The following is a 24661-nucleotide window of genomic DNA, read 5'->3' as shown; positions in this document are numbered from 1 at the left end:
TGTTGACTATCAAACCACCCGGTAATAATACTTTTACTGACCTCAAACAATCCTAATATATATAAGGGAATATTATCAAATATAAAACGCAAATGTAAAATTGTGGTTCGGTGGGATGTGGCCAGTGTGTTGAAAAAAAGAAAATTGTGGTATGTTAAAGGGGTTCAAATAATGATACATAACGGTATACAGAAGTAATACACAAATGCAGCCATTTGCACACTGTGATTTGTTTTGGTCATGTTGCGGTACAAATGTACTCTCATTAATAGTAAAATCAATAAATTTAAGAACATGAAATATTTTTAAAACACATGGGAAAAATTACAAATCAATATGCATTTCTAGCCGTAGACACATTCACTTTCATGCCTCAAGACACTGAATAGAAAGGGAAGATGGCCAGTCAGGTCCAGTTCACATACTGAATGTGACTCACATGAATGATAGTGACTTGCAAATGTTCATTTGCAGCTAAATCGAGTGACCATGAAAGACACAAAAATACTGTCAAGCACAAATGAAGAACCATTCACTACACAGAGACGAACAATGGAAATAAATCACTTGCCTGATATTTTTTTGGTTATCCCAGGTAATTTACACATATGTAATATGCATGATAATTTTTGTAACTGTATTTGTGTTTACCTGCGCCTAAATAAATTTACTAATTTGAACAGATAAGTGATGATGTAAGAAGAGGGAAACATGTCTTCATTCATTGCTGAACAATGTTCATTACAAGTAATTGACCATTTAAGTTAATTTGCAAAGAACATTACACTGACAGTTCTGGATATAAGAACCTTTTAAGCTCAGGATTGGCATTTAGCAGATCTAGAATAATCACCTGTATACTGGCACATTTTTTTAGTGCTGTTTCACATAAATGTAGCATCTTTTAGCTCGTTTTAAGGATTAAGGATTTTATTTCTTTGCATAGTTTACAATGTGCAATTACAATTTTAATTTGCTAAGTACATACAAAGAAAGCCACTATCATGCCGGGGCATTTCAGGCAGACTATACCTAATGCTTAACATAAGGCAAGAGTCTAGTGCTATTTGAAAATTTCGTCTGGCACACCTGCCAGTCAGCTGCATGAGTAGTAAATAACCATTAAATGAACCATCAACACGTGTTTTTATATGTAATGCCTCAGGCTTAACATAACTTTACTATCAAGAATACTATCCTTTTTTTTTTTTCCAAAAATTTAGCCAGTCAGAATTGAGGGGCATCCTCAACAATGGAGCATCTTATTCATTGTAAAATATGGTATACAGCCTCTCCTCACATAGCGACGTACTCGTTTACCGATGACATGGACTTATGAGAGGCTCTGACCAGTGTGCATACCTAAATAATGTATATTAGAGCTTATTTCCTCTATTCTGCTTATTACAATATACAGTACACTACCGTATGAACATTTAAAAATATACCAGAAATGTTATAAATGGTGCAAAGTTGACAATTAAAACAATATCAATGATGGTTGACACAAACCCATAACCCTTGCTTAGCGACGAATTCGTTTACTGACGTGGTCTTAGAGACAGAACTCTGTCATTAAGTGAGAAGAGGCTGTGCTGAAAATATTTATTAACCAAGCTAATAAATCTTTAGTTCTAACAGAAAAAAATAAAATGGCAAAAGACATTTTAAAAGTATAGTAGGGCCCTAACTTATGACATTCCAGCATTCAGCATTTTGCACTTTTGACTTTGGCACTTGGGGATCAATAAATTATTTGTGAACACTGATCTCCAGTTATGATCATTGAAAATATTCAAACAAATTATTTTAAATGTATTTCCTCAATTGTTTTCTTACCAAATGCATTAATACTTTGTGTATTTTCATTTTATTCATGTAAACGGCTCACATTTGTTTGGTAGAGATGAGTGAATAACCACAGATTTAATAATTATAATTTATGGCTTCTAGGTAGTAGGATGGTAGACAGCAACCACCCAGGGAGGTACTACTATCCTGCCAAGTGAATGTGAAATGGAAACCTGTAATTGTTTTACATGATGGTAGGATCACTGGTGTCTTTTTTCTGTCTGACAAACATGCAGGATAACAGGTATATCTTGCTACTTGTTGTTGTTGCTGGGGTTTATAAGGCCACTGACGGTATACGCTGTACTGAGCCCTGCATTCCAGCGCTCGGAAAAGGAACCTCAACCGAAGTGGAAGGATGTTGACTAATAACTGCGCATTATATGTCCTTAATGCGCCCTGAAGCCAGCAAGAACGTGCAGGTACAACCCAAGATCTCCTGATGGTCTGGAAGGTCAAACCCCTCCCCATTGAGAAGGAGAGGTAAGGTTAAAAATTGTACCTCACGTATGCAAGGCTGCATGGAGCATAGTCTGTGCAGAGTGGTAACGTGAGCACCACAGTAGGAAGTGGTCCACCATCTCACGCTGTGAAGGACACCATGAGCAGTATGGAGAGTCCGTCATCTGAAGGCAGTGCAGATGAGCTGCCAGTCATGAGTGCCCAACCTGGAGGCGAGTCAGTGCAACATCCACCAAGCAATTGGGATGGCAAGCCCAAGGGCCATTGAAAGATCAGACAGAGCTCATTGCCAAAGAGAGGGAGCATACCAGATCCTCCTGACATAAATGCCGGATTTACAGTGGACCTCCGAGTTTCGGCAACCTCGACTTTCACGAAATTCGACCTTCGGCGAGTTTTTTTTTTTTTTGAAAAATTTGGCCTCGAGTTTCGTGAAAAAACTCGTGTTTCGGCGACTGTCCGGTACCCGTCACCACGCACACAAAGCCAGTCTCCCACGCCATTCACGCTCAGTGTGCCTTTGTTTACCAACATGTGACCATCACCCTGCGGGTTCATACAATACATTTCATAATAATAATCCATTGTTTTTTGTGCTTGCAACTGCTAAGTAAGTCATCATGGACCCAAGGAAAGCTACTGCAAGCCCTTTGGTAAATAAAGTGAGTGACGGGGATGTGGAAGAGTTGGTGGAGGACCACAGGGAAGAGCTAACCACTGACGAACTGCAAGAGCTTCAACTGGAACAGCATCAGACTACAGCCGAGGAACTTGCTTCAGAGAAGGAGGAAGAGGGAGTGATTAAGGACATGTGTGGAATGTGGAATGAGTTGCAAAGTTTTGTTGAAAAGTATCACCCTGACCAAGCTGAAACAAGCCATATCTGCAACATGTACAATGACAGTGTTGTGTCCCACTTCAGGGAAATCTTAAAGAAACACCAGAAAAAGACCTCTCTGGATAGATATTCTGTGTGCCAGGGGTCCAGTGACTCTCAAGTTGCTCCCAGTGGCATTAAAAGAAGAAGGGAGTAACCCCAGATAAGGACTTGCTACCTAAAGTCCTAATGGAAAGAGATTCTCCTTCCAAACAGTAGTGTACACCTTCCTCCTATCACCACCTCCCATCTTCCATCCACCCAGAAGTCTTCAGTAAAGGTAAGTGTAATATTATTATTTATTTTAAATGCATGTACTTGATTTCTGATTGTTTTCATTATGTAAATCTTTATTTAATTTGAAAAAAATATTTTATTTTAATATTTTTGGGTGTCTTGAACGGATTAATTTTATTTCCATTATTTCTTATGGGGAAAATGATTTCGAGTTTCGTGAATTTTGACCTTTGGCGGGCTCTCTGGAACGGATTAATCACGAAACTCGGGGGTCCACTGTACTTCCAAACAGTCCTTGTGAAATCACTGTGGCCCAGTGCAGAAGGGGTAATGGTATGAATTGCATGTGCAAGGGCTACTATCAGAAATGAATGCCATGTTTGGAGCATTTACAGAAACACATACAAGGGATGTTTTGGACAGAGAGATAAAGATAGAAAACTATAACATGTATAGATGTGATAGAATTAATAGGTCACAGGGAGGAGTAGGAATCTATGAAAAAGATACTTTCTGTTGCACAAAAGTGCTGAATTCTATGAATGATGTAGTAGAAATCCTCGGCATAAAAGTTGAAAATAGAAATTTGGTAATTATCCTAGTATACAAACCACCGTCAGCAACTGCTGAGGAATTCACAGATCAGTTAAGGAAGATATCTGGAAAGTCTAGGAAATCCAACACCAAATATTTTACTCCCTGGAGATTTTAATCTCCCTCTGTAAAATGGAAGATGGTGCAACACAATGTTATACCAGAAATATCTCCAGGAAGCACCCTGGCTCAACAGGCACATACCAGGGAACTAATAGGCTTTGTGAAAAGTGCTCATTGAATCAACAGATAATTGTTCCCACTAAAAATGAAAATACCCTGAATTTGATGATCACAAACAATGAGGAACTAATCAGAGACATAACAGTTACAAAAACAACATACTCTGATCACAACGTCATAGAAGTACAAATAAGTATTAACTCAGCGATAGAGAACTGCGTCACTAATGTTAGAGACAGGAGGTTCAGTAAGCTTAATTTTAACAACCACAGAATTGACTGTGAAGGACACCATGAGCAGTATGGAGAGTCCGTCATCTGAAGGCAGTGCAGATGAGCTGCCAGTCATGAGTGCCCAACCTGGAGGGGAGTCAGTGCAACATCCACCAAGCAATTGGGATGGCAAGCCCAAGGGCCATTGAAAGATCGGACAGAGCTCATTGCCAAAGAGAGGGAGCATACCAGATCCTCCTGACATAAATGCCGGATTTACAGTGGACCTCCGAGTTTCGGCAGCCTCGACTTTCATGAAATTCGACCTTCGGCGAGTTTTTTTTTTTTTTTTGAAAAATTTGGCCTCGAGTTTCGTGAAAAAACTCGTGTTTCGGCGACCGTCCGGTACCCATCCACCCGTCACCACGCACACAAAGCCAGTCTCCCACGCCATTCACGCTCAGTGTGCCTTTGTTTACCAACATGTGACCATCACCCTGCGGGTTCATACAATACATTTCATAATAATCCATTGTTTTTTGTGCTTGCAACTGCTAAGTAAGTCATCATGGACCCAAGGAAAGCTACTGCAAGCCCTTTGGTAAATAAAGTGAGTGACGGGGATGTGGAAGAGTTGGTGGAGGACCACAGGGAAGAGCTAACCACTGACGAACTGCAAGAGCTTCAACTGGAACAGCATCAGACTACAGCCGAGGAACTTGCTTCAGAGAAGGAGGAAGAGGGAGTGGATGAAGTGCCTTCTTCAGTGATTAAGGACATGTGTGGAATGTGGAATGAGTTGCAAAGTTTTGTTGAAAAGTATCACCCTGACCAAGCTGAAACAAGCCATATCTGCAACATGTACAATGACAGTGTTGTGTCTCACTTCAGGGAAATCTTATAGAAACACCAGAAAAAGACCTCTCTGGATAGATATTTTGTGCGCCAGGGGTCCAGTGACTCTCAAGTTGCTCCCAGTGGCATTAAAAGAAGAAGGGAGTAACCCCAGATAAGGACTTGCTACCTAAAGTCCTAATGGAAAGAGATTCTCCTTCCAAACAATAGTGTACACCTTCCTCCTATCACCACCTCCCATCTTCCATCCACCCAGAAGTCTTCAGTAAAGGTAAGTGTAATATTATTATTTATTTTAAATGCATGTACTTGATTTCTGATTGTTTTCATTATGTAAATCTTTATTTAATTTGAAAAAAATATTTTATTTTAATATTTTTGGGTGTCTTGAACGGATTAATTTTATTTCCATTATTTCTTATGGGGAAAATGGTTTCGAGTTTCGTGAATTTTGACCTTTGGCGGGCTCTCTGGAACGGATTAATCACGAAACTCGGGGGTCCACTGTACTTCCAAACAGTCCTTGTGAAATCACTGTGGCCCAGTGCAGAAGGGGTAATGGTATGAATTGCATGTGCAAGGGCTACTATCAGAAATGAATGCCATGTTTGGAGCATTTACAGAAACACATACAAGGGATGTTTTGGACAGAGAGATAAAGATAGAAAACTATAACATGTATAGATGTGATAGAATTAATAGGTCACAGGGAGGAGTAGGAATCTATGTAAAAGATACTTTCTGTTGCACAAAAGTGCTGAATTCTACGAATGATGTAGTAGAAATCCTCGGCATAAAAGTTGAAAATAGAAATTTGGTAATTATCCTAGTATACAAACCACCATCAGCAACTGCTGAGGAATTCACAGATCAGTTAAGGAAGATATCTGGAAAGTCTAGGAAATCCAACGCCAAATATTTTACTCCCTGGAGATTTTAATCTCCCTCTGTAAAATGGAAGATGGTGCAACACAATGTTATACCAGAAATATCTCCAGGAAGCACCCTGGCTCAACAGGCACATACCAGGGAACTAATAGGCTTTGTGAAAAGTGCTCATTGAATCAACAGATAATTGTTCCCACTAAAAATGAAAATACCCTGAATTTGATGATCACAAACAATGAGGAACTAATCAGAGACATAACAGTTACAAAAACAACATACTCTGATCACAACGTCATAGAAGTACAAATAAGTATTAACTCAGCGATAGAGAACTGCGTCACTAATGTTAGAGACAGGAGGTTCAGTAAGCTTAATTTTAACAACCACAGAATTGACTGGGAAAAAATAAACCAAGAGCTATCAGATATAACCTGGGAATCAGACATGAGCACCCTAAATCCCCACCAGTGCCTAGAGAAGCTGAAAACAGAAGCATACAAGGTATGTATGAAGCACGTACCTTTGAGTAAACCCAGAAGAAGATCAGATATAGAGAGAGAGCATAGGAGATGGTACAGAAGAAGAAAATGGGTTACTGAATTGCTTAAAAACACAAATATGCTGCAACAGAGGAAAGATAGCCTTAGCCAAGAGATCACTGAATTAGAGCAAAAACTTAGGATGTCGTACCTAACAGAAGAAGTACAAAGGGAACAAAAAGCCATACAGGATATTGCAAGAAACCCAAAATATTTCTATTCCTATGCAAAATCCAAGCTAAGAACTACCTGTAGAATTAGACTATTATTGAGAGGAGATTTGTATATTGATGATGAACAGGAAATGAGTGAAATCCTAAAAGAACAGTATGAGTCGGTGTTCAGCAACCCACTAAATGACAGCAAGGTAGAAAATGCAGAAATATTTTTTTTCACTCCAGCAGATGGCTGCACAGACCAACTAACTGACATTAGTACACATCCTAAAGATTTTGAAAAAGAAATGGATAACATGCCCACTCACTCAGCACCTGGCCCAGATTCATGGAATGCTCTATAAAGAAGTGCAAAGTACCATTAGCACGAGCCTTCAGTATTCTTTGGAGAAAGAACTTAAACCTAGGTGAAATACCGGAGGCCTTAAAGAGTGCAGACAGAGCTCCTTTGTATAAGGGAAGTAGTAGAGCACTAGCTAAAAATTATAGACCAGTAGCCCTAACTTCTTACATCATAAAAATCTTCGAAAGAGTGATGAGATGGCAGATTACAAATTTCATGGACCAGCACAACCAGCATAACCCAAACCAGCATGGTTTTAGAGCAGGACGATCATGCCTGTCACAGCTGCTGAACCATTATGACAGAATTATGGTGGCACTGGAAGACAACTAAAACGCAGATGTGATTTTCATAGATTTTGCAAAAGAGATTTGACAAATGCGATCATGCAGTGTTAGCACAAAATGAGGGCCATGGACATTACGGGGAAGATAGGCAGATGGATTTTTGGGCACCTAACACACAGAACACAAAAGGTAGTAGTGAACAGGGCAAGATCCAGCATCAGCAAGGTCAAAAGCTCAGTGCACCAAGGCACTGTCCTGGCACCTCTGCTGTTTCTCATCCACAAAGCAGACATAGATAAAAACACCCAGCACACTTTTGTATCATCATTTGCTGATGACACTAAAATAAGCATGAAAGTCACTATGGTAGAGGACACTGAAAAAAGTACAGGAAGACATAAGCAGTTTTTTCCAGTGGGCAGTAGAGAATAACATGACATTCAATGCTGATAAGTTCCAGCTGCTTAGGTATGGAAAGAATGAAAAATTCAAAAGGAACACTATACAGTAGGGCCCCACTTATATGGCAGGTTAGGTTTCAGGCTACCGCTGCAAAGCGGAAATCGGCGTATGGTGGAATGCCCTTTTTTCCAAGTTTATGCTAACATATATTAAGTTAGCAATAGAACTAGGCATTAAAAAACAATAAAAAAGTAAAATACACATATAGTACACTCATTACTACTTACCTTAAAATATTTGTAGTTTTAATCTAGGGTGAGATGTGTAGTATTTATTGTAAGAAATCAAGTGTGGTATGTATGGTAGCCAGCCAGGCTACCATACCAGGCCATCCCACCCACACATAATATTCTATGACATTTAACCCTTTCAGGGTCCGTGCCGTAGATCTACGGCTTTACGTTGAGGGTCCAAACTGTAGATCTATGCCAAAATTCTAGCAGCATCAAATTTAGCGCAAGAAGGCTGGTAGGCCTACATCTGAGAGAATGGGTCTGGGTGGTCAGTGTGCACACTATAGAAAAAATCTGGATGCCCGCATGGCATTGTGGGAACGCCGCCAAAGTAGCTTTGTTCATCGTGCCTGGCAGCAAGGAAGCTCTCACTCCCCACTCACTCTCCGGGCAAATTCTGTCTCTCCTCTTCACAACTTACAGTTCTAAGACTGATGGAAGTGGAGCTGAAGAGGAATTCTCTGGTTTTGGTACCATATGGTACATTGGTGCCATGTCATACAATGGTATCATATGGTACAATGTGCCATATGGTACATTGTACCATATGGTACATTGTACCATATAGTACAGGGTACAGGGACCCTAATGCAAATAAGTCTGTCTGACTTTTTTGGGTTATCCTAGGTTCTCCAAACATATGCTGCTAAGTATGATATTCTATGTAACTTTATTTGTGTATACCTAAATAAACTTACTTACGATGCCACGTGCATTTGAGTAAGTTTATTCAGGTGTACAAAAATACAATTACGTGGATTATTATACATAGCAGCTTGTGTATAAAATCCTAGGATAACCCAAAAAAGTCAGGGTGACTTATTTCCATAGGGATCCTTGTATCTGTACCATATGGTGTCCTGTACTGTATGGTACCCTGTACTGTATGGTACCCTGTACCATATGGTACCCTGTGCCATATGGTACCCTGTGCCATATGGTACCCTGTGCCATATGGTACCCTGTACCATATGTTTACACATCGGCGATTTCGCCTACTTTGAGCCTTATTTTCGGCCAATTTCAGTGTACTAGTTGAAAAAATCATATCTGCTTCGCTAGAACTCCATTTTTTCTATCAAATGAGTACAAGAAACCCCCCATTTACTGATTTCAAGTATCCAATAAAGTGGTCAGAAATTGGCAATTTTGCCAATCTCACACAAATTTCAGAAGATGCCAATTTCCAAATAGGGTCCAGAATAAGCAAGACAGACATTCCTGGCACTAAAATAACATCTCTGTTCATTAGTCACATCCCCAGGCCCCTCTTACATTCTTTTGCTTTCCACTTTGAATTTTTATTCTCACAAAAAAATAGAAGATTTACTGTTATGAAGACTACTGCATTAGTGTAGAAATAGTATAAATAATATCAGTGCACTTGTGAAAGAATATTAGATTCACGTGTATTGGATGCTTGGCACAATTTGTTTGCTTTTGAAATTTGGTAAAAATCGAACATTTCTGCTACTTTGAGCTCAATTTCAAGGTACTTTTCATTATGAAACCAATCAAAACCATCCCAATTTCTGTAATATGTCGTCCATTCTATAAAATGAGACCAGGAAAACTAGAATACAACCATAAATACCATACAAAAATACACTGCAAAGTCGCTGTTTTAAACCAAAAACACGATCGGAATTTTTTTTTTCTCATTACGCACTGTGTGCTGCAGGATTTTTTTTATACTGTGCACACTGACCACGCAGATCCATTCTTTCATATGTAGGCCTACCAGCTTTCTCTCACTAGATTTGAAGGCGTTAGAATTTAGGCGTTCTAGTACGTAAATAACCCTGGTGCGTAAGCCGTACTAGTATGTCGGAAACCCTGAAAGGATTAATACAGAAAAAAGGAATGGACTGAGAATGGATCCCCCCCCCAGTACAGTGGACCCTGGATTTTGTCTGGTGCAGATATCATACAATTCAAATTTCGACCACTTTTTGGGGCGAAATTTTACCCTGGATTTCGTACCTCCACTCGGAAATTGTCCATATCAGATGCGTCCGTCTGCCTGGGACACGGCTGCTCACATGTATGTGACTCAGTCTACCTCTGTCACTGGTTCAGTGAGCAATACTCCGCACATTCATCTGAAACACTGGTGGTACAGGGTGGAAACGATGGTTGTAGAGGGTGGAAGTGATGGTGGTAAAGGGTGGTTGTGGTTGTGATGGTGGTAGAGGGTGGTGGTGGTTGTGGTGGTGGTAAAGGATGGTAGTGATGATGGTAGAGGGTGGTTGTGGTTGTGGTTGTGACAGTGGTAGAGGGTGGTAGTGATGGTGGTAGTGGTTATGATGGTGGTAGAGAGTGGTAATGATGGCAAACAATTGAAGATGTTGAGTTGTTGTTGGTGTGGATCAATGAAAAACAGTAAGTGGGAGATAGTGTCATGGAGGCAATAATTTGCGAAAAGGCAAGGCAGTTGCATGCAGATTTCATAAAGAATACACCAACAAGAGTCTTCAATAAAGGTAAAAGTGATTTAAATGTTCATTTATCCATTAAAATTAGTGCTTTATATTTATTTCTCAGTTTTCTGTATGTAAAAGTATAGTTATTCTGTATAAAATGTATTTTTTGTTAATATTTTTGGGTGTTGAACGGATTAATTGGATTTACATTATTTTTATGGAAAATATTACAGTGGAACCCCGGTTCACGATATTAAACTATTCCTGAGAGCTCATCGTTAACCAAAATTATCAGAAAGCGAATCAATTTTCCCCATAAGAAATAATGGAAATCAAATTAATCCATGCAAGACACCCAGAAGTATGAAAAAAAAACTTTTACCACATGAAATATTAAGTTTAATGCAATATAATAATTACAATAACAATAATAACAATAGAATAATTGACACTTACCTTTAATGAAGATCTGGTGATGATTGATAGGATGGGAGGAGGGGAGAGTGTCAAAGTTTTTAAATGTTTAGAAGGGGAATCCCCCTCCATTAGGACTTGAGGTAGCAAGTCCTTTTCCGGGGTTACTTCCCTTCTTCTATTAATGCAGTTAGAATGATAACAAATTCTCACTATAGGCAGCACACTCCACCAATATTCAATACACTAAACCTATTCACCATACAAAACATTCATACTTATTACTGCACCTATTACATACATAGAACACTTAACTCTGATATTAACCCTCCCCTCAAACATCTCCTTGCCAACCTCAACAGAACACATGACCATAACACAAGGCACAGATCACTCTTTGATGTTCCTCGTGTCCATCTCACACTATGCAAAAACTCAATGCACATAAAAGGCCCTAAAATCTGGAACTCATTACCTGTAAATATAAAAGAAACACTACCTGTTTATAAATTCAAGTCTCTTCTCAAAGATCACTTACTCACCCAAAACCAAATAAATACTGAATAACTGAACCTTATAAATTGTATATCTTAAATGTTTCTCACAATTATATCACATAAATGTTAAACCTAAAACCCAATCTAACTTTATTATTTTTTAAATACACTACCTAACAGAATACTCCATTCTACTGAATGTACAACAATGCATACAACCATATGACCTGTCTTTGTAATACTCACTTGTGCTTTATAGTAATCTGTTTACATTAAAGTTTTATCACCGATGTCATCATTGCTTAGTTCATCTTAAGTTAATTTTAAGCCAGCCCGTAATGCTATGCATAGTATAAGTGGCTTTGGCATACTGCTCTTTTCTGTATTTTTTGTACCTCTGTATGTGTGCACAAATTTTTAAATAAATAAATAAATAAATAAATAAATAGGACCAGCTTGAGTCACTGGACTTCTGTCACACAATATATCTGTCCATAGAGGCCTGTACCTCTCGTTCCTTTATGACTTTCCTAAAGTGGTTCACAACATTGTCAGTGTACAGGTTGCCAACACGGCTTGCAGTAGCTGTGTCAGGGTGATTTTCTTCAAAAAAGGTTTACATTTCAAGCCACTTTGCACACATTTCCTTAATCTTTGAAGTAGGCAACTTCTTCAATTTGTCTCTCCCCTCCTCCGAAGCAGTTTCCTCAGGTCTGGCCTTTTGCTGTTGAAGATGATCTAGCAGCTCATCAGTGGTTAGTTCATCACTGTCCTCCTCCACCAACTCTTCCACATCCTCCCCACAAACCTCCAACCCCAAGGACTTCCCCAATGCCACAATGGATTCCTCAACTGGCATAGGATTCCTAGGGTTAGCCTCAAACACTTCAAAATCCCTTTTGTCTAAACATTCTAGCCACAGTTTCTTCCAAGCAGAGTTCAAGGTCCTCTTAGTCACTCCCTCCCAAGCCTTACCTATAAGGTTTACACAATTGAGGATATTAAAGTGATCCTTCCAAAACTCCTTTAGAGTCAATAGAGTATCTGTGGTCACTTCAAAGCACCTTTCAAACATAGCTTTTGTGTACAGTTTCTTGAAGTTGGAAATGACCTGTTGGTCCATGGGCTGCAGAAGAGGAGTGGTATTAGGAGGCAAAAACTTAACCTTAATGAAGCCCATGTCCCCACAAACTCGCTCTGCCAAGTCTGTAGGATGACCAGGGGCACTGTCTAACACCAGGAGGCACTTAAGGTCTAATTTTTTTTCAATTAGATAATTTTTCACATTGGGGGCAAATGCATGGTTTAACCAGTCATAGAAAAAGTCCCTAGTGACCCATGCCTAAGTGTTTGCCCTCCACAGCACACACAAATTAGCCTTGAGGATATTCTTTTGCCTGAACGCTCTGGGAGTTTCTGAGTGATACACCAATAATGGCTTCACTTTGCAATCACCACTAGCATTGGCACACATCAGAAGAGTAAGCCTGTCTTTCATAGGCTTATGTCCTGGGAGTGATTTTCCTCCTGAGTAATGTAAGTCCTGCTTGGCAATTTCTTCCAAAAGAGGCCTGTTTCGTCACAATTAAACACTTGTTCAGGTTTCAATCCTTCAGCCTCTATGTACTCCTTGAATTCATGCACATATTTTTCAGCTGCTTTTTGGTCTGAACTGGCAGCTTCACCATGCCTAATCACACTATGTATGCCACTACGATTCTTAAAAACCAAACTTTGCTGGCCTTAAATTCACATACATCACCACTAGTTGCAGGCATTTTTCTAATTAAATCCTCATGCAACTGCCTAGCCTTTTCACAAATGATCACTTGAGAGATGCTATCTCCTGCTATCTGTTTTTCATTTATCCACACCAATAACAGTCTCTCAACATTTTCTAACACTTGCGGTCGCTGTTTCATAATCACAGTTGTACCTTTTGCAAGAACAGCTTCCTTGAAAGCCGTTTTCCTGCTCACTATAGTAGAGATGGTTGATTGGGATTTACTATACAACTTGGCCAGGTCCAACACACGCATTCCACTTTCATACTTTGCAATTATCTCTTTCTTCATTTCAATAGTCATTAGCACCCTTGGTCTCGATGGGTTGGCACTAGAAGCTTTCTTGGGGCCCATGGTGACTTGTTTTGCAGAAACAAGCACCAAAAACAGTGATAATATGGATAATATGGAATGTACCAAATGTATCCTTAGATGCGCGCACACTGGCTGGCTTGTAAACACTGGCACACACGGGGCAGGTCAGGCCACACGTGGACACGTCTCGTACGAATCATATCGTATACTGGGTTTTGTAACGGAAACCGAGGCAAATTTTTTGCGATATAATGCTTCTGATACCAGATTTATCGGATACCGATGGCTTCGCGAACTGGGGGTCCACTGTACTTCGGTTTTCGTCCATTTTGGGTTTCAATCGACCTTCTGGAACGGATTAAGGATGAAAACTGGGGGTCCACTGTATATAGGACAGGGTGAGGACATCGTGCCACCTACTGCAACCCGGAAGGTCCTCCCTTGTAAAACGTTGTGCATCCAACAGAGGGGAAGCTCCTGCCAGCCCCATGTAGGCCAGTTTAAAAAGAATTGTCGTGTGAGATGTTGAATCAAATGCTCCACGCAGATCCAAAAAGACAGCCAGAAGGGACTCCTGGCTTTCAAACGAAGTATGCACTAACTGCACAAATTGAAGCAAAGAGTTGGGGGTGGATCGACCCTCGTGGAAGGCACTCTGGTTTTCAGGCAAGAGGCGATGTTTCTCAGTCCACCATGAGAGACAGGTAGCCACCAATCTTTCCAACACTTTACCCAAGCAGGGCAGGAAGGCATTGGGCTGGTAAGAGTCTGGTTGGGTATCGTCTTTGCCAGGCTTCAGAATCGGAATCAGGAGAGAGTGCTTCCACACATCGGGAAAAACACCTTCAGACTAGTTAGCATTGAAAACCTTCAGCATGGCTTCTGCACAAGAAGGGGGTAAATCCAGTAGGAATGAATAAGGTATGTTATCCTCCCAAGGAGAATGGGAAGAAAGCTGCTAGAGTGGCCGCTGTAGTACACAGGAACTGAAGGGAGACGCCAGCACCTGGCAGTCAACCATGGGTACTCTAGGGGGCAGGGGACCCCATTTGAGCAACTTAGAAGGTAGAGCAAGAGGAAGAGCAAATGTAGGCCTGAAGAAACTAGCAAACAACTCTGCTTTATCCTGAGGTTAAAGTGGTGTTGCACCATCCCCCAACAGGGGAAAAAACTTACAGATCGTGACCCTAGCACAGAGTGGAAGAAACCCCATGCCTGACTAGCAGAGGTGCGAAAAGAAAGAGAAGAACAGAAAGAAGCCCATGATTCATGTTTTGTATGAAGGAGGGTTCTCCAACATCGGCCCTTCAGTAGGCCAACTACAGAGCCCTTGAAGGTCGGCGCCACCACTGTGCCCACGCCTTTTGATGTGCCTTCACTGCTTGGAATCACTCGTCATTCCACCATGGAACCCAGGGTGTGAACGGGAGAAGCTCCCATATAGATGGAATGAATGGGAGCTTGCCTCTAACATGGCCCCTTGAAGGGATGCAACAGCAGAGTCCTAAGGCAGGCTATAATCAGAGTGTGACTATAGCTCGTCCAACCAGCCTGAGTGGTTTGACACTGTGGACGAATTGCTGTCACCAGCACTGAAGGGGTTCCATTGGTAAATACAGTGACTAGGAGATGATCACTTCCCATGAAGTGGCCTACAGAAACAGTGGCTCTAGTAAAATAACCACACCCAAGAACAAGGTCCAGGGTAGAAGCTCGCCCTGTGTAAGGATCCAATCTTGGTGGTGTGAGCAACAAAAGATGAGATGCGAGGAGGGCTTGGAACAAGGCCCTATCTGTGGAATTCACCGATCCCAAAGAAATGGATGGCTCCCAGAAATGGTGCCTAGCACTGAAGTCCCCTATAACAAGTGCTGGACTGCTGAGTTGCCCAAAGTAATGAGTAAACTCACTCTGTGTTACTGACCTGCCCAGATTGTAAATCAGGAGGAAGGTACACCACTGAGTGCCCAAGGCAACTCGCATGGCTAGAGTTTCTAACATCCCACTATAAACAAGAAGAGCTAGGCCACCACCACTCCCTTCAAGGTGATCTCAACAGTAAACAGTAAAACCAGACAACTGATGTTGCTACTTCTACTTTACACTTAGGTCATACTACTCATGCACGTACATGCATGTATATACATACCCATCTGAGTTTCCTTCTACTTTCTTAATAGTTTTTGTTCTTTATTTCTTCATATCTCCATGGGAAAGTGGAAAAGAATTCTTCCTCCATAAGCCATATGTATCATAAGAGGCTACTAAAATACCAGAAGCAAGGGGCTAGTTTATTGAAAAAAAAAATTATGGCTGTTTGGCTGTGTAAACTGCTGTTCCCACATACTGGACATGTTATTTGGGCGAGGCATGGGAACTAATGCTAACATTCTCTCACCACTGCAGACTGTTCGAGAGGTAGGCATTAAGTGCATTTGGGTACAGTTGGAAATTAAAATAACAGATCTGTCACAGGGATGTTAGGAACTATTTATTTTGCCTTAGAATGGTCAAGAACTGGAATGACCAAGACAACAAGGTTTTAAGAGACAGCAGCCTTACATAGTTTAAAGAACAGGTATGAGAGAACTCATGCATCCAGGAAAGGGGGGCAGAACCTGGTAGTGGCCAGGAGAGAGGTGGGGCAAGGAGCTGAGACTCAACCCTTGCAACTACGTGTTAGTGAGTACTTATAAACGAGTACACTGCATACCCACCTATGTGGATGAGAGGACACAAGTGCATACACTTGGGACATCTTTACTGGGTACATTTTAGTCCTGGGACCTTGGTCACTCCGAATCATTTGGAGTGACGAAGGACCCAGGCCCAAAATATATTCAATAAAGATGTCATAAGTGTATGTACGTTGTGTCCTTTCATCAATATTGTCAGTATCATTATACCTTCTACTTTTATACCCACCTACCATTATTCTTCCCTTCCCACATCTACCTCCCACAACCCACTCCAATCAATCTCTTCTCCACCTTCACCCCTTCTCCTGTCACCCTTCCTCTCTGAGACAGTCCAGCTGCTGCTCACATCTACACATTTGTACCTACTGTATAGTACACTGTAGCTCTGTTTTGTTAATTAACATTCATAAATTTGTAAATAATATTCTATATTGTTTAGTAAGTGAAAAGGCATGGTACTGAATATAAAATATCAGGTAAATGCTAGTTGATAAAAATACAGAATACTATGGCTCAGGGCCTCATCTCCAATTATAACACAGGTGTTTTTACAAAAATACCAAACACTCAATTTTTAGCAATGCATTAACATGCTAAGTTGGGGCCCTACTATATATTTAACCCACTGTAACTCAAATGAAATGTGCAACAAATACATATATACTTTACATCCGTAAGCAAAATAAATGTCAATTAATGTACAAACTTAAGCAGAAAAGGAAGCACATTATACATATGCTTCACATGGAAGATTCAACTACTTGACTATATTACATTTCATCAAAAATAAGCTATGGTCTAATTCCACCACAGATTGATCTAGTACACTACTGTACAATATTCAAATTTAATTTATTTCAACAAGTAACAAATTACAGATACGAATAAATTAAAATTTTGAAGGATTCTTACTGTCGCAATGTGCTACAATAATTATGAAACTATATTTATGTGCCCGCCTCAACCACAGCTGACACTTCCTTCTCCGTGATGTTCTTTCCTTTTTGCAGATACTCGTAGTGTATTAAACGACACCCCTGATGGAAAGAAAATGTTAACAATACAATACTACCAGTGCAGCTCATAATATATTGTCAAAATATAATTTTGAGGGAGTCTTGAATATTGAGAAGTTAAATTATCAGTGTGTGCCCCTTTTGGATTCAACTCATAATCCAATTTGAAATTTTTAGTCAATTACTGTATATCCCTTATACTGTAATTCCCAGGTTTTAGGTATGCAGTTTAAGTATAAGCATTCCAATGTCTCTAAATATATTATTCTTACACAACTTGAAGATGCATTAATTACAGAAAACTGAATATAAACAAATAGTTTTAAACTTTGCAACTACATTTTGAAAATTTATTGGTTCATTATATAATAATACAGTACATATATGAAGATGTAATAAATTCACTTGTGCAACATTTGGGAAGCTTTATTCTGGAAATGTTTCACTAACCAGTCATTGGCTGGCAAAATGTTTCCAGAATGCAGACAACCAAATGTTGCACAAGTGTCTCATTTATCAACTTGTTGGTTTTCTAAAATCATTTATACATACATGGAGATGTGAATAAAGCAACAAAGCAACTTTATAATAAAACATGTGAAAAAATGTGTCATACTATATAAATAATTTCTGTGTTGGAAAACTGTTAATGAATATGGCTCCAAAATGCAATTGTTACTTGTCTACCTACCATATAAGATGTGAGTAAGCCTCTCCTAAAGCTATGGGGTAAATGATAAAATGGCCACAACTATAAGCCAATGGGTGGGATGATAACACCTCAATTTTTTTCTATTTGAAGCACTAACTCTTTAAGTGTGTCCAACTTAGTAGTATGCAGGTGCTGGTACGGTGTCCGACATACTAGTATGCATGAGCTGGTACTGAGATTGACATACTAGTATGCAGGTGCTGGTACTGTGTCCAACGTACAAGTATGCAGGTGCTGATACTGTGTCCGACATACTAATACACAGGTGCTGGTACAGTAGGGCCCCACTTTACGGTGTTCCAATAATATGGACATTTCTAATACAGTCACCGCACCCCACCCGGTTTGTTTACATTCTTCGTGAGCTCTGTGAGCACTATCCATTATGACTGGAAACTTTCCAGAATTTCAAGTGTTTTAAAGTTATTTCATGTTTTATACAGTAGACCGTCATTTAACCCTTTCAGGGTCCGTCCCGTAGATCTACGGCTTCACGTTGAGTGTCCAAACCGTAGATCTACGCCAAAATTCTAGCGCCATCAAATTTAGCGCGAAAACGCTCATAGGCCTACATGTGAGAGAACGGGTCTGCGTGGTGGGTGTGTGCCATAAACAAAAAATCTAGGCGCCTGCATAGCATTGTGGGAATGCCGGCTCAGTTACCCTTGTTCACTATGCCTCGTCGCAAGTCAGCTCTCACTCCCCGGAAAATTGGGACTCTCCTCTTCCTATCTGATAGTTCTGACACTGATGGAAGTGGAAATGAAGACGAATTCTACAGCTTTGATCAGTTAGTGACCGAAAAGAATGACCAGGATATCGATAATAGTGCAGAAAACCCTGACGATCCTCAACCTTCTACCTCTGGTGTGGGCACTCGTGACTCACGGTCGGTTGTTCCTCATCACAAGAGAAAACTAATATTTTCGCGTGGCCAGGCCTCTGACTTCAGTAATGATGATGATAGTGACGTGGACTGTGATTTTATTGCGCTCGACGATCATTTGAGTAGTGATAGTGAGGAATCATATTCACCAGTGAAGCGTCGGTATGTTTGCCGCCGCATGCGCTTGGGTAGTGTACCCTATGCTGTGCCCAGGGGACGGAGTACATCCCGGAGTACATCCCGTGGCCCAACACCAGTTTTAGGTAGTGATAGTGAGGATAATGTGGCTACACTTGGCATGGATAGACCACAGGCATCAGTGGATGGTGTTAGTGGTGATGGTAGTGGCACCGCCATGCGTGACTCACCAGGCCATGCTGGGACCCACGCTGCTGACTCGTCAGTTCAAGGACAAAGCGGAGCGCCAGCCACCAGCCCACCACAACCACAACCACCAGCAAACCGTATGTGGGATTGGCAGCAAAATCCCAATTTTGTTCCCAAGCCTCACCACTTTGATGACTCTCAAAGTGGAATTCTACCTTCTTGTCCCCTTGGAACCACGGCCAATGAACTGGAATTCTTTGAATTATTCTTTGACCAGCCATTGATGGAAATTATTGTCAGGGAAAGTAATAAGTATTTTGAGTACACCATGGCAAATACGATCTTATCACCACAGTCAAGACTACACAGGTGGAAAGAGACGACTGTTGCAGGTTTATCTTACTCTTACGTATGTTGCACTTCTCTGACAAAACCAGGCCTGACAGAAGTGACAGGTTATACAAGATTAGAAATGTTTTCATGTATCTCAAACAAAAGTTCAGCATATACTTTTACCCATTCAAGAATCTTGTAATTGACGAGTCTTTGATTTTGTTCAAAGGTATATACCGAGTATATACCGAGCAAGAGGAAACGCTTTGGTATAAAACTGTTTGTACTCTGTGATTGTGACAGTGGCCTGGTGTTGGATATTGTTGTATACACGGGTAGTAAAACATTGAAAGATACCAAGATGTTATTGGGTATCTCAGGTGACGTAGTGAGAAACATGATGGCACCTTATCTTGGCAAGGGGCATACATTATATACCGATAACTGGTACACAAGCCCATTACTCAGTGATTTCATGTGAGTGAACAAGACAGATGTGTGTGGCACAGTGTGTTCTAATCGTAAACATATGCCCAGGCTCAACGCAGGTGCTCGTGGTGATGACGTGCAGGTGTTTACTGCCAATGACATCATGGCATTACGGTGGCATGACAAACGAGATGTCACATTGTTGACAACCATTCACCGTAATGAAATGCAAGACAGTGGCAAAGTTGATCGAGTGACTAATGAACGTATTTGAAAACCAGTGACAGTGATTGATTATACACAAAACATGCGCTTGGTTGACAAATGTGACATGCAGATTGGTTTTGTTGACTGTGTTCGTAAGAGTTACAAGTGGTACATGAAACTTTTCTTCCATCTCATGGACATTTCAATGCTCAATGCATATAATATGTACCAAATAAAGACTGGCAACAGACCACCGTATGGTGAATTTTGTTTGTCTGTTGTCAGACAACTCATAATGAAGTACCAGGTAAGAACACCTGCTATACAACACGGTCCTCGAATTACTCAGGATATACCCAAGCGTTTGAGGAGGGAAGGTGATCATTTCATAATACAACTTCCTTCAACTCAGAAGAAATTTGCTCAGAAGAGATGCATCGTCTGTGCACAAACAAAACGATGGCAACAAAGACGCAAAGACACTCGGTTTATGTGTGAGGAATGTAAGGTGCCTCTGTGCATGGTGCCTTGTTTCAAGGAGTTCCACAAGCTCCAGCAGTTCTAAAACCATGTCCAGTGATTGTAAATATGTAAATATATGATAGAACATTAGTATTATACAAGATTTGTGCATGTTTATTGTAATAAACAACAGTGGTAAACAATAATATGATAATAACTTTAGTGCGGTTATTGTGTTCAATACAGTGAGATTATATATATATACATTATATACAGTATTGGTCTCTCAGGCCCCAAATGTTAGTAGGAATAGAAAAAAATTTTAGGTCTCCACATCTTACAAAAATAAAAGTGAATATGTAATTGTAGTTCACTGTTATGATGTATTATGTTGTTTTTACTGCTTAAGACTGCAAGGGTAACAAAAATAACAATATTTCTTACCTTAAATTGTGGGTGCAGGTGTTTGTGGATGATTGTGAAGAGTGGAGAGTTATGCTGTGGCCCTACTGGGCTGAGATGGATGGTAGAGGTTCTGGTACTGAAGTTGATGATTGTACTGGAGTGTCTAACTTGAAGTCATTCAGTCAGTCAAGTGATTCAGTAAGTCAGTCAAGTGATTCAGTAAGTCAGTCAAGTGATTCAGTAAGTCAATCAAGTGATTCAGTAAGTTAGGCAAGTCGTTCAATAAGTCAGTCAAGTCGTTCAGTATGTCAGTCAAGTCATTCAGTAAGTCAGTCAAGTTGTTCAGTAAGTTTACCTGGAGAAAGTTCCGGGGGTCAACACCCCTGCGGCCCGGTCTGTGACCAGGCCTCATGGTGGATCAGAGCCTGATCAACCAGGCTGTTACTGCTGGTTGCATGCAATCCAACATACGAGCCACAGTCCAGCTGGTCAGGTACCGACTTTATGTGCTTGTCCAGTGCCTGCTTGAAGACAGCCAGGGGTCTATTGGTAATTCCCCTTATGTATGCTGGGAGGCAGCTGAACAGTCTTGGGTCCCTGACACTTATTGTGTAGTCTCTTAACGTGCTAGTGACATCCCTGCTTTTCATTGGGGGGATGTTGCATCATCTGCCAATTCTTTTGCTTTCGTAGTGAATGATTTTCGTGTGCAAGTTCAGTACTAGTCCCTCTGGGATTTTCCGGGTGTACATAATCATGTATCTCTCCCGCCTGCATTCCAGGGAGTACAGGTTCAGCAACTTCAAGCCCTCCCAGTGATTCAGTAAGTCAGTCAAGTCATTCAGTAATTCAGTCAAGTCATTCAGTAATTCAGTCAAGTCATTCAGTAATTCAGTCAAGTCATTCAATAAGTCAGTCAAGTTCTTCAGTCAAATCATTCAGTAAGTCAGTCAGTCATTCAGTAAGTCAGTCAGTCACACAAAAATATGTTTACATCTTTTTATGTGTACAAAGTAACACTTCATTATGGCAACAGGATGTTTTGTCTAATATCTTTGTTTCCTTCGTTAATTCTAATACTGTACTTAATTAAATGCTTACACCTTTTCTTGCCACTTTGAGCAGCACTGGTATGCCTTCTGGGTTTCATGATTGCTTGGCAGATACAAGATATAGCAATTAAAAGATCAAAACACATTTCACAATCACAAGCTTGTAGCAGAAAAGTTGGACTCGACACGTATGAAGTATGAATGCTAGGATGGTGGGGAGGTGTTGGGAGAGTGGCTGGAGACAGAGGGAGGTCTCCCCCACTGAACCACAACCAGGTGGCCGCTTGAGAAAAAGAGAAGTTTTTTTTCCTTCCCGTAAACTGAACTGTGTTAAATTCATCATACGACATGTTACATAAAATTGTGCCGCAATTCTTCAATCGTGCTATACCCAAATTGTGCCAAATAAACTTGTGCTAAATGACGGTCTACTGTATATACAGTGGAACCTCAAAAATCAAACTTAATCCGTTCCAGGAGCTAGTTCTAAATTTGAAAAGTCTGAAATTCGAAGCAATACTTCCCATAAAAAATAATGGAAATACAGTGGACCCCCGCATACCGTTGGCATCACATAACGTTAAATCCGCATACCGATACATTTTATCGCTAAGATTTTGCCTCGCATACAGCTAAAAAATCCACTCAACGCTATTCGTCCGAGACGCGTCTAATGTGCGGCCTGAGCCAGCCTCACATGTTCCGCCGGTGGCATTGTTTACCAGCCAGCCTCCGCGGTAACATCCAAGCATACAATTGGAACATTTCGTATTATTACAGTGTTTTTGGTGATTTTATCTGCAAAGTAAGTGACCATGGGCCCCAAGAAAGCTTCTAGTGCCAACCCTACAGGAATAAGGGTGAGAATTACTATAGAGATGAAGAAAGAGATCATTGCTAAGTATGAAAGTGAAGTGCGTGTCTCCGAGCTGGCCAGGTTGTATAGTAAACCCCAATCAACCATCGCTACTATTGTGTCCAAGAAAACGGCAATCAAGGAAGCTGTTCTTGCCAAAGGTTCAACTGTGTTTTCGAAACAGAGATCGCAAGTGATAGAAGATGTTGAGAGACTCTTATTGGTGTGGATAAATGAAAAACAGATAGCAGGAGATAGCATCTCTCAAGTGATCATAAGTGAAAAGGCTAGGAAGTTGCATGAGGATTTAATTAAAAAAATGCCTGCAACAAGTGATGATGTGAGTGAATTTAAGGCCAGCAAAGGTTGCTTTGAGAAATTTAAGAAGCGTACTGGCATACATAGTGTGATAAGGCATGGTGAGGCTGCCAGTTCGGACCACAAAGCAGCTGAAAAATATGTGCAGGAATTCAAGGAGTACATAAACAGTGAAGGACTGAAACCTGAACAAGTGTTTAATTGTGATGAAACAGGCCTGTTTTGGAAGAAAATGCCAAGCAAGACCTACATTACTCAGGAGGAAAAGGCACTCCCAGGACATAAGCCTATGAAAGACAGGCTTACTCTTCTCATGAGTTCTAATGCTAGTGGTGACTGCAAAGTGAAGCCTTTATTAGTGTATCACTCTGAAACTCCCAGAGCGTTCAGGCAAAAGAATATCCTCAAGGCTAATTTGTGTGTGCTGTGGAGGGCAAACAGTAAGGCATGGGTCACTAGGGACTTTTTCTATGACTGGTTACACCAAGCATTTGCCCCCAATGTGAAAAATTACCTAACTGAGAAGAAATTAGACCTTAAGTGCCTCCTGGTGTTAGACAATGCCCCTGGTCATCCTACAGACGTGGCAGAGCGACTTTGTGGAGACATGAGCTTCATTAAGGTGAAGTTTTTGCCTCCTAATGCCACTCCTCTCCTGCAGCCCATGGACCAGCAGGTTATTGCAAACTTCAAAAAACTGTACACAAAAGCTCTGTTTGAAAGGTGCTTTGTAGTGACCTCAGAAACTCAACTGACTCTAAGAGAGTTTTGGAGAGAGCACTTTAATATCCTCAATTGTGTAAACCTTATAGGTAAGGCTTGGGAGGGAGTGACTAAGAGAACCTTGAACTCTGCTTGGAAGAAACTGTGTCCAGAATGTGTAGACCAAAGGGATTTTGAAGGGTTTGAGACTAACCCTGGGAATCCTATGCCAGTTGAGGAATCCATTGTGGCATTGGGAAAGTCCTTGGGGCTGGAGGCTAGTGGGGATGATGTGGAAGAGTTGATGGAGGAGGACAATGAAGAACTAACCACTGATGAGCTGCTAGATCATCTTCATCAGCATGAGGCCACACCTGACGAAACTGCTTCGGAGGAGGGGAGAGAGAAATTGAAGAAGTTGCCTACTTCAAAGATTAAGGAAATGTGTGCAATGTGGCTTAAAGTGCAAACCTTTTTTGATGACAATCACCCTAACACAGCTATTGCAAGCCTTGCTGGTGACTATTACACTGACAATGTTGTGAACCACTTTAGGAAAGTCATGAAGGAACGGGAGGTACAGGCCTCTTTGGACAGATATGTTGTGCGACAGAAGTCCAGTGAC

At 40.8% G+C, this 24661-nt stretch overlaps 1 protein-coding gene across 9 annotated transcripts in view; it reads right to left on the bottom strand.

Annotated features, from left to right (window-relative positions):
* Mpc1 (mitochondrial pyruvate carrier) overlaps positions 1 to 24661 on the bottom strand; it is a 248397-nt gene that overhangs the window by 5594 nt on the left and 218142 nt on the right. For 4 of the 9 annotated variants that reach the window (XR_011393583.1, XR_011393585.1, XM_070097282.1 and 1 more), the window contains one exon: positions 2676 to 17368. The exons of 2 other annotated variants lie outside the window; for them this stretch is intronic. Coding sequence is in view for 4 of the 7 variants with exons in the window: in XM_070097282.1 (XP_069953383.1) it covers positions 17279 to 17368 (90 nt within the window). In the remaining 3 variants the exon portion in view is untranslated. Of the gene's footprint in view, positions 1 to 2675; positions 17369 to 24661 lie in introns of those variants that run through there. 3 more of the 9 variants (XR_011393584.1, XM_070097283.1, XM_070097284.1) reach the window with 1 other exon arrangement.

Source organism: Cherax quadricarinatus, chromosome 57 (genome assembly GCF_038502225.1).
Source record: "Cherax quadricarinatus isolate ZL_2023a chromosome 57, ASM3850222v1, whole genome shotgun sequence".
Lineage (NCBI taxonomy): Eukaryota > Metazoa > Arthropoda > Malacostraca > Decapoda > Parastacidae > Cherax > Cherax quadricarinatus.
Note: the sequence above shows the minus strand (reverse complement) of the source record. Positions and strands in the feature narration are given on the sequence as shown.